Raw genomic sequence first — 13,044 nt, 5'->3', positions numbered from 1 at the left:
ACAGGCGGCTATGCACCTCCCATTGTTCTTTCCTTTGTTCGCGCCCGTGCACAGTCACGTGTGATGGTATGGTACAAAACGAAGCTACGAAGAGTACAAGGTGTGCATCGGGATGCCCATCGGGGGGCCGAGTTCGCTCGCAAATTCGTGGGGATCCTTGGCCGCGTGCGGCGTCGTGGCAATCGTCTGGGGAGGGTAGCCCGGCGTGGCATACGGGAGCATGCCCGTGTAGGACGGCATGCCTGTCCACGGGCTTGGCGCAGTGTCCGAGAAGGACGTCGAGGGCGTGAGGCGCATGCTCGACGTAATCGAGCTCGGCGTCTCCATCGACAAGCAAGAGACATTGTTGGATGCATAGAATGCGCCCCATTCGTTCGGCATGCGGTCCGGAAGACCGTGCTGGCTGGCGGAAAGACCGTGCTGGCTGGCGGATTGTGACATGGACGCCACCGACGCAACGCACGCGGCGTGCACCGATGTCGGGGCCGTGCGTTGGGCCGGCATCGACGCGCGCAGGACCGGGCGGCGGGACACATTCCATTCGCTGTCGGCGCGGTGCGGCATGCTCGGCGCATTGGCAGAGTTGCCCTGCGTCCAAAAGTCGGGCTTGAGACTGAGGCAGCGGCGGTGTGACGGCCGGCGGCGGTGTCCATTGTGCCGGGCCGGGCGCGCAGGCTCGGCAGGCTGCGGCGTCTCCTTCTTGGGCGCCACGGGGATGCGCGTCGCACACAGATCCTCCATCGGCACGGCCGGTGCGCCGTACTGCTGGAGTTCTTCGGCAAACAGCGCGAGTTCCGTTGGGGCCACGTCGAGGTGCAGGTCGAGGTAGTTGAGCAGCTCGCGTTCCATTTGGTTTACTTCCGCGAGCGAAAAGAGGCCCTGGCCAACAATGGTCCAGCTCTTGTTGTTATAGGAATCGTCGCACACCATCTTGCTGGCAAGCATGAAGGCGGAGATGAACAGGCGGTGGCCAGAGGAGCCGCGCGCCACGGGGTATCGAGTCTTGAGCCGCTTCAGCAGGAGCAGCGCATAGTAGGTTACAATCATGGGGAGGCGCGTGCGGTACAGTGCGTACGCAACAAAGTGGGCGAGACGGGGTGCACTCGATGACGAGACCGAGTGGGCGTCGGCGGTAGCGGCCATCGAGTCGTGGCTGCACGAAAAGAGTGCCATGAGCATGCGCTCGGCCACCTCGGAAATGACCCGGTGACCGTAAAATTTGTCGTCAGCCACAGCCCGCTTGGAAGCGGCGCTGGGGCTGACCATCGGCTGGGCGTCCATGTGGGGAGCCGGTGGCGCGCCGGATGTCTCCACACCCGACGGCCGCACGTCCGTAGCAACACTCGCCATAGCGGACGGGTCGATGGGGGAGATGCAAAAACCGGCGAGGAGACCCTGGCTGCTTTTGAAGTCGAACGAGGGGGTGCGCCGCTTGACCGATTGACAAGACCGACCTGCCTCCGACCTACTTCACGCCCATTTACGCGCATCGGACTGCAGCACTTTAGCACTGACCGCTTGCGTCGGCGGCTGAGTAACCCCTTACGACCGCTGCATTTTCCTGCCATTTGCGGCTGTCGCTGCCGATTCCGATACGGTCTTGCATCGAGAAACAAAATTTCAGCCAATCGCCGATCGACAAATACGCAAAAAGGAGGCCCTCCACGGCAAAATTGTGGCACGGGGCTTCTTCATTGGGTAAGGCCACGTGCCGACTCCTGGGAGACGCAAGGCACCTCCCTCGGTACACAGCCCTTGTCACACCGGCGGTCAGATGCAGGGCCTGCTGAATTCTTGGCGGGGATTCATTGAATCGCTGTGAACGCTGCATTGCACGCAGCGACGAGCAGTTGGTTTGTGCGCCGTGAAATTTGTATGGCCATCGATGCAGTTCCTTAATTTGAAGAGAGCTTGAAAGCATGCCGGGGTTCTACCTTGGGTCCGATACAGGCACGGCATGCATACACCCTGACTGCGGATGCCCAAGCGACAGGCTGCGCAGGTACCGAGTAGACAAGCGAGCGAACCTATCCTCCACAGATCATTTTGTTCAGGTAAACTGCAGCGCGCGGGTAAAGTGGATCGCACCTCGCTCCGACAACGTGCACTGCTTATTCGAAAGTGACATAGGATCAGCGTAGTACACGGTGTTATGGGAGAGGGGCGCAAGCGGGCAGTGTTTGCAGAAGAGTGGCACGATCCAGATCTACTGCGAGTCTACGAGGATTGCACAGCCCGAATTGTCGACGGCCCATTCGTGATGTATTCGAGCGGCAGGCATGCGCGCACGAAACGGCATAGACAGCAGGGCAGGCGGACGCCAGCATGTGACACGCAGCCGAACGACCCAGATTGTCGCACAAGGAACGTTGAGGTTTCAACTATTCAGCATCATTGTCATACGTGTGTTCCAGCCGAAACAATGCTGCACACACACGCACACACCATAGACCACGCCGAGCCCGCCTGCCGTCCGCACCTGGGGACCAGGAGCCTCGCCGGCGCACGGGCGTTCACGTGACTTGTTCGCGCGGACACTCGCTTTCTTCGCTGTTCGTGGGCATGAGGACGCGCGACATCAAACAGTGGCTGCGTGCCGCGGATGTTGCCGACACAGAATCACCCTACGACTCCGATGATGAAATGGCACCGGGCCACGATGAGCCCGACGCTCCCGCCCGCACGCCGGACTCGGCAGCGGACTGGGACGCGTTTGTGACCCATGCCGCCGAGGTGCTGCGGTCCACCAAGCCGCGGCGCCGCGACCTGTTCCTGAATGAGTGTCTTCCCCAGATTATTTTTGATACCGAGACGACGTCTGCCGAGCGCGTCGAGCTGTACCAGCTTCTTTTTCAGGCGTACGAATACCACCCCGACCGAGCGACACGCCTGAAACTGCTCGGCACCGGCGACGCTCTCCTCCAAGCTGACATTGGCTCGGAGGGCAAGCCGTTTGACAGCATGCTGTGCGTTGCTGCGCTCACGAGCCTGCGCGCAGAGGCGGAGCGCTTCTGCGGACCAAACGGCGCCGTTCGGGGACCCCGTGCGCAGCTGGCGGGTGTGCACCACTGGCTCTGCACGCTGCTGAACCGCGTGCTGAGCGCGCGCGACGGGCTCGAATGCGCGCCATGGACGAGCCTCGTGCAGACCGTCGCGATGGTCTACGACGCGCTTGCCGGAAGCAGTTCGCCGCGCGACCGCCTTTTGCTGCCCGCCCAGCACGCCGCATGGCGGGCAGTGCGTGAACACGCAGGCCACATCCCTCTTTTGCTTGATACACTACTCGCAACGCCGGCGGGTGCGCACACGTTCCGCGTAGTGACGGCCCTCGGCATGGTCCTCGACGTGGCGCTCCACCTGCGCCCGAAGAAGGACGAGGAGAGCGTGGGACTTGCGTACGTTGCCAAATACAAGGTGCGCGTGCTGCAGTACTATGCGACGCATGTCGTCTCGTCCAAGACGCCGGTCCCGACGCACGTCCTCACGGCCCTGCACGGCTTCCTCGGACAGGTGACGCAGGCCGAGTGCGACGAGTACGTCTTCCCCACGCTCGACAAGATGATGCTCCGCTCGCCAGAGATTGCGTCAGTCGTCGCGACACACCTGTGCCGCGATGCGCGCGTCGACCGCGGCGCAATCCTGTGCCGCGTGCAGCAGCCGCTCCTTTCTGCGCTCGCGTCGGCCAACGCCGGCACGCGCCGCAACGCGCTTGCGTTCTGCGAGGAGCTCGTGCGCGACGGCATTCCTGACGCATTCCTCGAGGCCCTGCAAAAGTCGCTCAAGGCAGGCGAGTCGCGCTCCGAGGACCAGCGCCTGGCTCTGTACGAGTTCCTCGGCGCGATTCCCGCCGCGTCGTACAGCGCGCGCCTCGTCGAGGCCATTGCGCCCCTCCTGCAAAAAGAAGTGCAGCCTGCGCTGCTGCGCACCGCTTTCCTTGCCCTCTGGCACCATGCCAGCTCGCTGATTGGGAACGATACCCCCCTTCCCCCAGCCGCGCTCAAGGCACTCGCGGGCAAGGTCCAGCAGCCAAAGGCGCCGCTGCGTGCCGCTGCGATGCGCTCGGTGCTGGCGCTGCCGCTCGACGGCGCGGGCGCACAGGCCTTTGCCAAGGACCTCGTGCCGCTCGCAGAGACCGGCATTGCGAACGGCGCCGCAGCGCTCACCGCACCCGAGTCGGCGCTGGAAGCGAGTGCCGCCGCCAGTGTTCTCGCGCGCCTAGCGCTGGGCACGGACGGTGCGGCGGGCGAAAAAGCGCTTGCGCCGCTGCTCGTGCCGTCGCCCAAGCTGCCTTTTCTTCTGAACGAAAAGGTGGTGCGCAAGCTGCGTGACGCCGATGCATCCTGGCCGAACGTGCACGCGGATGCGCTCCTGCACACGCTGCAGTGGCGCGGACTGGCGTGCCTGCACGACGCAGCGCTTCAGACGGCCGTCGTGGCGGTGCTCGCCGAGTACGTCTGTGACTCATTCAAAGTCGTTCCCCGCCTCTTGCGTGCGATTGCGGCGTACGACCGCCGCCTCGCGCTCCATCTCGTGACGCGCCTTGTGCGCACGATGCTGGCGGGCGAGCACGTGTCGAGCACCCGCCTGCGCACGCTCCTCCAGGTCCCGATCGAGGCCTCGGACGAGGGGAGCACGCCGGCCGCGCCCGAAGCCGACCGTGCGACGACGGCGCTGCTGGCGGAGCTCGTGGTGCTTGCGCACCTCGCCGAGCTCCAAGACGCCGAGCACGAGTTCTTTGTGCACCTCTGCCGCACCGCGCAGACGGACCCTCATGAGGCTGTCGCGTCGCAAAAGACACAAATCCTCGAAGTCATTGCCGACGCACAGCACGACGCGCAGCTGTCGTGTGCGGCGGATGCGGCGCTGTCGACCGTCGCCTTTATTGCGCCCGAGATTATGTCGATGGCGTGCGAGCGCATCGTGCGCGACGCGTCGCTGCACCGCCTCGACGCATTTACCGAGCAGGACATGGCGATCTGGGCGGCGCCAGGTGACGTGCCGTACATTGATGTGCTTGCGTCCGAGCAAAAGGATACCAAGGCCGCCAAAGGCAGCATGGAAAAGTGGGACGCCGAGGTCCGCGCATCGCTTGCCAAGAAGCAAGGCGCACCGACCCTCTCCAAGCAGCAGCAGGCCGCTGTCGACGCGCAGCTGGAGAAGGAGAAAGGGATCCGGAGCGACGTCGACCGTGCCGCGGCGCACCTGCAAAAGGCCGTGCGCTCCGCGCGTGCAGTCGCACGTTCGCGCTCGACCGCGCTCGACGCGTATGTCTCGACGCTCCTGCGCGCGATGCTCGCGGTGCTTGCCTCGCCCCGCGCACGCACGCTCGGCCTCGGTGTGGAAGCGGCGAGCGCGCTCGAAGCGCTTGCTGAGAGCGGCGAAACGCGCGCGCAGACTATGGCTGCGTTTGTGCTGAGCACCTGGCTGCGCCGCGCCGACCCTGGCCTGACGCCGCTCGACTACCTGCTCGAGCCGGTGGCGGACGTCGAGCTGCGTGTGCTCTACCAGCTGCGCCTCACGGTCGACGGCGCTCCGCTGTCGCTTGCCTCTGCGTCGTTCTTTGCCCCGTGGCTCGTCTCGCTCATTGAGGCGGGCCGCCTGTGTGGCGACGAGGTCAAGGACGATCAGGCAGTCGAGCGCATGCAGCTTGCGCTCGAGTGCCTCGCGGCGCACAGCGGCCTCGGTGCGGAGCCCGCATTTCCCCGCAGCGAGGTGCTGCGTGCGCTCCTGCTCCTCCTGCGCCACTTTCCGATGCTCGCGCACGAGACGATCTCGGCGCTGCGTGCGTACGGCGAGGCGATCGCCCGCACGACGATTGGCGCCGGTGCGCTTGCGCAGCAGCTGCTTGACGCGGCGCTTGCCGACGAGCGCCGCGAGCGCGACGGTGCACTGCAGTGTCTCGTGCCACTCGACCTGACCGAGCTCGAGTTCAGTGCACCGCTCTACCTTGCGATGCACGCAGAAGACGAGGAGATTGCACGCACCGCCGACCGCATCTGGGCGGAGAATGCGATGGACGTGCCGACGACGTACGTCTCGACGCTCGTCGCACTCCTCGAGCACAAACATGCATACGTGCAGGCGACGACGCCCCGTGCGCTGGGCAGTGCGTGTGCGCTGCACCCCGACACCTTTGCGTCGCTGCGCGAAGGCCTCGAGATGCTGTACAAGGCCAAGAACTATTCGCTTGAGCCTGAGTACGACCAGTTCGGCATGGTGATTGATTCTACGCTGCACCGCGAGGACCCCTGGACGGTGCGTCTGGGTGTCGCTGAGTCGCTGGCCGAGATTGCGCCGCTCTTTTCTGGCAAGGACGTGCTGCCGTTCTTTGCGTTTGCACTGCGCTCCCCCGGCGCGCTCGGCGACCGGAACGAGGCAGTGCGCCGCGCGACGCTGCGCGCCGCGACGGCGATCGTCGACGCGCACGGCGCCGAGGTGCTTACGCCGCTCATTGCCGAGCTCGAGGCGAGTCTCGACAGTACCGATGACGCCGTGACCGAGGCGGCAGTCGTGCTCCTCGGCCGCGCCGCGAACCACCTCGACGAGGGCGACGCGCATGTCCGCCGCGTCGTCGACCGCCTGCTCGACGCGCTGCACACGCCGTCTGAGCTTGTGCAAGAAGCGGTCGGCGCGTGCCTTGCGCCGCTCGTGCGGACCAAGGCGGTGGCGGGCGACGTGTCGTCGATGGTCGACGGCCTCTTTACCACGCTGCTGCACGGCGAAAAGTACGCGGGCCGCCGAGGCGCCGCGTATGGCCTTACAGGTGTGGTGCAAGGCCGCGGTATTGGCAGCGTCAAGGCGCTGCGGATCCTGCCCCGCCTGTCGGACGCGGTGCACGACACTTCTGCGCCGACGCTGCGCCAAGGCGCAATGTTTGCGTACGAGGTCCTGGCCAAGACGCTGCGCATCCTCTTTGAGCCGTACGTTCCCGAGATTTTGCCGCACATTCTCCTGTGCTTTGGCGATAACAACGGCGACGTGCGCGAGGCGACTCAGGACACGGCGCGTGTCCTGATGCAAAGCCTCAGCGGCCAGTGCGTCAAGCAGATTCTGCCGTCGCTCCTCGAAGGCCTCGACGAGAAGCAGTGGCGTACTAAGCGCGGTGCGATCGAGCTACTCGGTGCGATGGCGTACTGTGCGCCCCGCCAGCTCTCGGCGTCGCTGCCGATCGTCATCCCCCGCCTGAGCGAGGTGCTTACCGACTCGCACACGCAGGTGCGCAACGCGGCGAACAAGTCGCTGAAGCAGTTCGGCGAGGTGATCCACAACCCCGAGATCCACGACCTTGTCCCAACCCTGCTCAAGGCGCTGGTGGACCCCAACACAAAGACGGGCAGTGCGCTGAAGGCGCTGCTTGGCACCAAGTTTGTGCACTACATCGACGCGCCGTCGCTTGCGCTCATTGCGCCGATCATTGAGCGTGGTCTGCGCGAGCGCACCATCGCCGCGCAGAAGCACGCCGCGCAGATCGTCGGCAACCTCGCGTCGCTGACCGATACGCGCGACTTTGTGCCGTACCTCGGGCGGTACACGCCGCTGGTGCGTGAGGTGCTCGTGTCGCCCGTGCCGGACGCACGCAGTGTCGCTGCCAAGGCGCTTGGTACGCTCGTCGAGCGTCTCGGCGAGGTGCACTTTGTCGACCTCATCCCTGCGCTGCTCGGCGTGCTGCAGACGAACGCCACCGGCGTCGACCGCCACGGTGCTGCGCAGGGCCTTGCCGAGGTCCTCGCGGGTCTCGGCATGGAGCGCATGGAGAGCCTCTTGCCGAGCATCATTGCCAACACGTCTGCGCGCCAGGCGTACGTGCGCGAGGGCCACCTGGCGCTGCTCATCTACCTGCCGGCGACATTTGGCAACCGCTTCGTGCCGCATCTGCCGGTGATTGTGCCACCGATCATTGCGAGCATTGCTGACGACGACGAGTCGGTGCGCGAGGCGTCGATGCGTGCCGGCCGCATGCTCATCGGCAACTACCTGCAGCGCTCCGTCGACCTGCTCCTGCCGCAGCTTGAGCCGCGCCTCTTTGACGAGCTGTGGCGCGTGCGTCTCGCCGCGCTGCAGCTCACCGCCGACCTCTTGTTCCGCCTCTCGGGCGTCTCTGGCAAGGCCGAGGCCGACGAGGACGAGAACGAGGAAGCAGAGGTCGCGAATCACTCGATCCAAAAGGCGCTGCAGGTCGCGCTCGGCCAGGAGCGCCGCGCGCGCCTCTTGGCCGCGATCTATGTCCTGCGCCAGGACCCCAACATCCCGGTGCGCCAGGCGGCTGCCCACACCTGGAAGGCGCTCGTGCAAAACACGCCGCGCACTGCGCGCGAGGTCCTGCCCATCATGCTCGACCTCATCATCGGCGCGCTCGCCGCCGAAGGCGACGAGCAGCGGGAGATGGCTGGCCGCACGCTGGGCGAGCTCGTGCGCAAGCTCGGCGAAAAGATTCTGCAAGAAACCATTCCCCTGCTCGCCACGCGTGCCGCGCAGTCGCCGCAGGCCGCGACGCGTGCCGGCGTCTGCGCCGCGGTCGCAGACATCCTCGCGAACGCGACCAAGACCCAGCTCGAGGACCACGAAGAGGCGATCATTGCCATTGTGCGTGGCGCGCTCGTCGATAGCTCGCCACAGGTGCGTGCGGCCGCCGCGCGCACCTTTGACGCGGTGCAGGCGCACCTCGGCTCGCGTGCGATCGACACGACAATCCCGACGCTCCTGTCGGCGCTGCAGCAAGGCGACGCACGCGCCGATACGGCGCTCGCGGCGCTGCGCGAGATTGTGCGCACGCGCCCCGAGGTTGTGTTCCCGGTGCTGGTGCCCGCGCTCGCGCAGGTGCCGCTCTCGGCCAAGTCGGCGCACGCCCTTGCGGCGCTCGTCCCGGTGGCTGGCTCGGCGCTTGCGCCGAACGTCGACGCGATGCTCAGCTGCGTTGCGCGCACGCTCCTCGACGGTGGTGTGCGCTCCGGTGCGGAGCCGAGCATCGACGTCGCGCCGCTGCACGCGCTCGCCGACGCCGTCTTTGCGGCGCTCGCCGAGATCGAGGCTCTGCACCAGGCGATCGTCCTGCTCCTGAGCTGGATGTCGTCGCGCGAGGGCCCCGCGCGTCGCGCCCTTGCCTGCGACCTGTTTGTGCGCTTCTGCCGTGCAAAGAACCCGTCGCTGGACTGGGACGACTACACGGTGGACTGTGTGCGGAAGCTTGTGTCGCTCCTCGAGGAGGACCACGCAGAGGTCGACCAGGCGGCGCACGCCGCGCTCATTGCGTGCGTCGATGCGGTGCCCAAGAACAACTGGTCCGCACTCGTGCTTCCCCTGCGCCGTGCGCTCGCCTCGAGCGGTGCGCCGGATGCGCCGCTTCCCGGTCTGTGCATCCCCCGAGGCCCCCAGCCGTTTACCACGCTCTTGCTCCACGGCCTGATGCACGGCTCGGCAGAGCAGCGCGAAAACGGTGCGCTGGGTCTCGGCGAAGTGGTCGAGAAGAGCACGTCGGACGCAGTCAAGCCGTTTGTCACCGGTATGGTTGGTCCGCTGATCCGTCTGTGTGGCGACCGCCACACGCCGCCGGTCAAGACGGCGATCCTCGTCGCGCTCGATACCATGGTCCGCCGCGTCCCCCAGCTGGTGCGGCCGTTTTACCCCCAGCTCCAGCGCTCCTTCCAAAAGGCTGTCGGCGACCAGAGCAGCAACACGGTGCGCTCCAAGGCCGGCGCTGCGCTCGGTGTGCTGATGGGCCACCAGATGCGTGTCGACCAGGTGCTCCTCGAGCTCGTGCAAGGCATCAAGGCGTCGATCGACGGCGAGCTGCCTCCGCCCAGTGCCCCCGGCGTGGACCCGGTGGACGTGGGCGATGCCATGGCGTTGGCCCTCGCCCAGGTCCTCGCCCATGTCCCTGCGGACAAGGTCGGCGAGGCGTCGCGTGCGGCGATCGACGACGTGCTTACGGCCGCCTTCCTCGCCGAGGAGGAGGTGTCCGAGCCGCTGAAAAAGGCGCTTGCCGAGCTCTCTGCCGCGTGGCTCGCATTCGACACGCCGCGCGCCGGTGCGCTGCTCGAGCGCCATGTGCTGCAGCCTGCGCCGGTCGACGTGCAGCTCGCGGCGCTGTGCCTGCGTGCGTGCGTGGACCAGGCGTCTGATGCGCTGTACGGCTACTGCCGCCCCCCCGCGCTGGTCCCCGAGCTGGCTACGACGTGGATGAGTGATGCGCCGTCGGTCGCGCGGCCTGCGCGCGAGACGCGCGACCTCCTGAAAAAGGTTGAGCCGTGGCGCAGCGACGAAGAGGTGCAAAACGCACTCTAGCTATAGTCTAGTGCTCCATTACAGTGTTGTGTCTTAATCTACAGCAGGCCCGTCTCGCGCAGCGAGTTCTGCAGCAGGGTCTCCTTCACTGCCGCAAACACCAGGCGGATGTTGCTCGTGTCGGTCGCCTGCGTCAGGTGGGGATAAATGTTGAGCTTGGCGCGGTTCGCGAGGGTAAAGCGCCAAAGAATGTACTTTGCCGCCTTGTTCACGTCGTTACCGCCCGTGTACTCCGGAAAGTAGTCCGCCAGCGGGTGTTTTGGGATCTTTTGGCGGAAGATGTCGATCTTGTTGAGGAGCAAGACGACCGACGTGCGGGTAAACCAGCGCGAGTTGACCACGCTCTCAAACAGCACCAGGCTCTCTGCCATGCGGTTCTGCTGGCTATCTTCCAGCAGCACCTGGTCGTACTCGCTCAGGGCGACACAGAAAATGATCGACGTCACCGCCTCGAAGCAGTGGATCCACTTGCGCCGCTCCGAGCGCTGTCCGCCCACGTCGACGAGGTGGATGGATAACTCGCCCATGCGGAAATGCGTCTCCATCACACCGATGGTCTTGGATCGCGCGTGCAGCACATCCTGCTCGTTAGGCAAGTAGGTCGGCGTGGCGATGCGCGATGCGCTCGTGAAAAAGTACGCGGCATTGTCCATCATGTAGAACTCGGTGCTGCGGTCCAAGAGCTTGGTGATTACCGGGTCGTTCCACAGCGACGTGATAACAGCGCCCATATGGGGCGGGAGCACCGTGTCGGCACTCGGCGCGACCTCGTACTGCAGAATCACGTCGGCATTCTCCCGGTTCTCGATGCGCTCGGGCTCGAGCTTAAACTTGCGCAGCGCCAGCACAACCGTCTTCGCCGAGTCAACGAGGTTTTTGATCACCGTCAGACGATAAACCAGCAACTCATCCGGCGTGTAGCCGTTCTGGTGGATAATCTTCATCTGCTTCACAATCGTCGACTTGCCCGACTCGCCAGAGCCTATGTTAGCCGAGCGGACGTACCTAGCAGCAGGATCTTGTACTCGCTCTTCCCCCGACGCCCATCCTCATCCAGGTGTCGATCAATTTCCATGCTCTTGAGCTTCGCATCCTGGTCGCCGTCGCCCGCCGGCCCAGAGAAGCACGCACCCATCGCGATCGCAGCAAGCAACGCCGTGCGCCGCCGAACCCGATTTGCCCGATCGCCCGATCCATCGTACCGCTATATCCGTCTACAGATGGCTCTTGCCGTTGCCCATCGGGTCGAGCACGGTGGTGCCGCAGCGCTCGCCGACGGTACCAGCCCGTGCGTGCAAAGCGCTTAGGTCGAGCATCTCGGGCACGACATCCTTGAGCGTCGGCGCGCCGATAAGGCGCATGTTCATCTCCATCTCGTCGCGCAGGATCTGCACCGCGCGCACGACACCCTCCGCACCGTAGGCTGAGAAGGCGTAGATAAACGGACGGCCGATACCGACGGCAGTGGCGCCCAGTGCGATGGCCTTCAGGACGTCGGTCGCACGGCGAATACCGCCATCGACGAACAGCTGGAAGTTCTTGCGGGGGTAGTAGCCGCGCTTCCGCAGCTCGGTCACCACCTCTTCCAGGATCTCAATACCGGAGCGCGCAAAGTCGAGCTGGCGGCCACCGTGGTTCGACAGAACGACACCCGCGAGACCCATCTCGGCGGCGAGCACGGCGTCCTCCCAGGTCTGCACACCCTTGAGCAGGATGGGAATGCGCGTCTGGTTCTTCATCCAGAGCACGTCGTCCCAGTTGAGGCTGGGGTCGATGAACGAGCTGATGGCACGCGCCGCGCCCTCGTCACGGCCCACGTCCTCGCCCTGGGTATTTTGCACGTTCGAGCCAGCGTCGTCAAAGTGCATGCGCATGTCCTTCTCGCGGCGGCCTAGTTGGGGAGCGTCGACCGTGACAAAGATCGCCTGAATGTTGGCCTCCTCGGCGGCGCGGAGCATATCGAGCACAACACTCCGGTCGCTGTTCACGTACAGCTGGAAGAACTGCGTCGGCTTGCCGTCGGGCGTGCGCTCCGCAACAATCTCCTCAAAGGAGCACGACGAGAGAGTGGGAACCATCTGGATCAGACCCGTCTGGGCCGCAGCACGCGTCAGGTTCTTTTCACCGTCAGGGTGGCCCAGACGGCCAAGAGCTGTGGCAGTAATGTACACAGGCAGCGTGCTGGGGTGGCCGAGGATAAGGGTGCTGGTATCCACATGCTTGACGTTGCGCAGGATGCGCGGGCGGAACCAGATACGGCGGAACGCCGAGGTGTTTTCGTGGAGCGTCTCTTGGTCGTCAGCAGCCGACGAGTAGTAGGCCCACGCCATGGGGGTGACCACCTTGCGCGCGACAATCTCAAAGTCGTAGAGGTTCAGGCACTGCGTCACCGGGGGAAGGTTCTTGCGGCGCGCAACCTCTTCCTGCTCGAGCGCCTCGCGCTCGCGCAGGACCTCCTCAGGAACCGTGTCGACGTTCACATCGCCCATGCACTTTTCAGCCGGCAGGTGCTTCTCGATCGTTCCCTTGGGGTGGACAGGGTCGAAAATGGTACTGGCATGAGCTAGGTGACTTACGTTGCATCCTTGCCGGCGTACTTGATAATAATCTGAGGGCCACCAGGGTGCTCAGGGATAAACTCGGTCAAGTCGTACACCTTATTGTACAAGATAACATAGCAGTCATCCCGCGAACCGTGCTTCGCAACTTCGTCATAGGTCCACTGCGTCATGGTGCTAATGCAAGTTGGGGTATGATTTCCAA

The 13,044-nt window shown here is 64.9% G+C and overlaps 4 protein-coding genes across 4 annotated transcripts; 1 reads left to right on the top strand and 3 right to left on the bottom strand.

The window, feature by feature from the left end:
• Positions 1 to 84: 84 nt before the first annotated feature.
• Positions 85 to 1,350, bottom strand: MJAP1_003995 (uncharacterized protein; the record flags this gene model as incomplete). Its single annotated transcript, XM_060267918.1, has 1 exon — positions 85 to 1,350. The coding sequence occupies one exon, from the start codon at positions 1,348 to 1,350 to the stop codon at positions 85 to 87; it is 1,266 nt and encodes a 421-aa protein (XP_060123901.1).
• Positions 1,351 to 2,562: 1,212 nt separating this feature from the next.
• On the top strand, positions 2,563 to 10,281 carry GCN1 (translational activator of GCN4; the record flags this gene model as incomplete). The annotated part of the gene is made up of 1 exon (XM_060267917.1): positions 2,563 to 10,281. The coding sequence occupies one exon, from the start codon at positions 2,563 to 2,565 to the stop codon at positions 10,279 to 10,281; it is 7,719 nt and encodes a 2,572-aa protein (XP_060123900.1).
• Positions 10,282 to 10,319: 38 nt separating this feature from the next.
• On the bottom strand, positions 10,320 to 11,416 carry GPA2 (Guanine nucleotide-binding protein alpha-2 subunit; the record flags this gene model as incomplete). The annotated part of the gene is made up of 2 exons (XM_060267916.1): positions 10,320 to 11,263; positions 11,287 to 11,416. The coding sequence occupies 2 exons, from the start codon at positions 11,414 to 11,416 to the stop codon at positions 10,320 to 10,322; spliced, it is 1,074 nt and encodes a 357-aa protein (XP_060123899.1).
• Positions 11,417 to 11,495: 79 nt separating this feature from the next.
• On the bottom strand, positions 11,496 to 13,012 carry MJAP1_003992 (L-lactate dehydrogenase (cytochrome); the record flags this gene model as incomplete). Its single annotated transcript, XM_060267915.1, has 2 exons — positions 11,496 to 12,834; positions 12,858 to 13,012. The coding sequence occupies 2 exons, from the start codon at positions 13,010 to 13,012 to the stop codon at positions 11,496 to 11,498; spliced, it is 1,494 nt and encodes a 497-aa protein (XP_060123898.1).
• Between the last annotated feature and the right edge of the window lie 32 nt (positions 13,013 to 13,044).

This window comes from Malassezia japonica, chromosome 8 (genome assembly GCF_029542785.1).
Source record: "Malassezia japonica chromosome 8, complete sequence".
Classification (NCBI taxonomy): domain Eukaryota; kingdom Fungi; phylum Basidiomycota; class Malasseziomycetes; order Malasseziales; family Malasseziaceae; genus Malassezia; species Malassezia japonica.
Note: the sequence above shows the minus strand (reverse complement) of the source record. Positions and strands in the feature narration are given on the sequence as shown.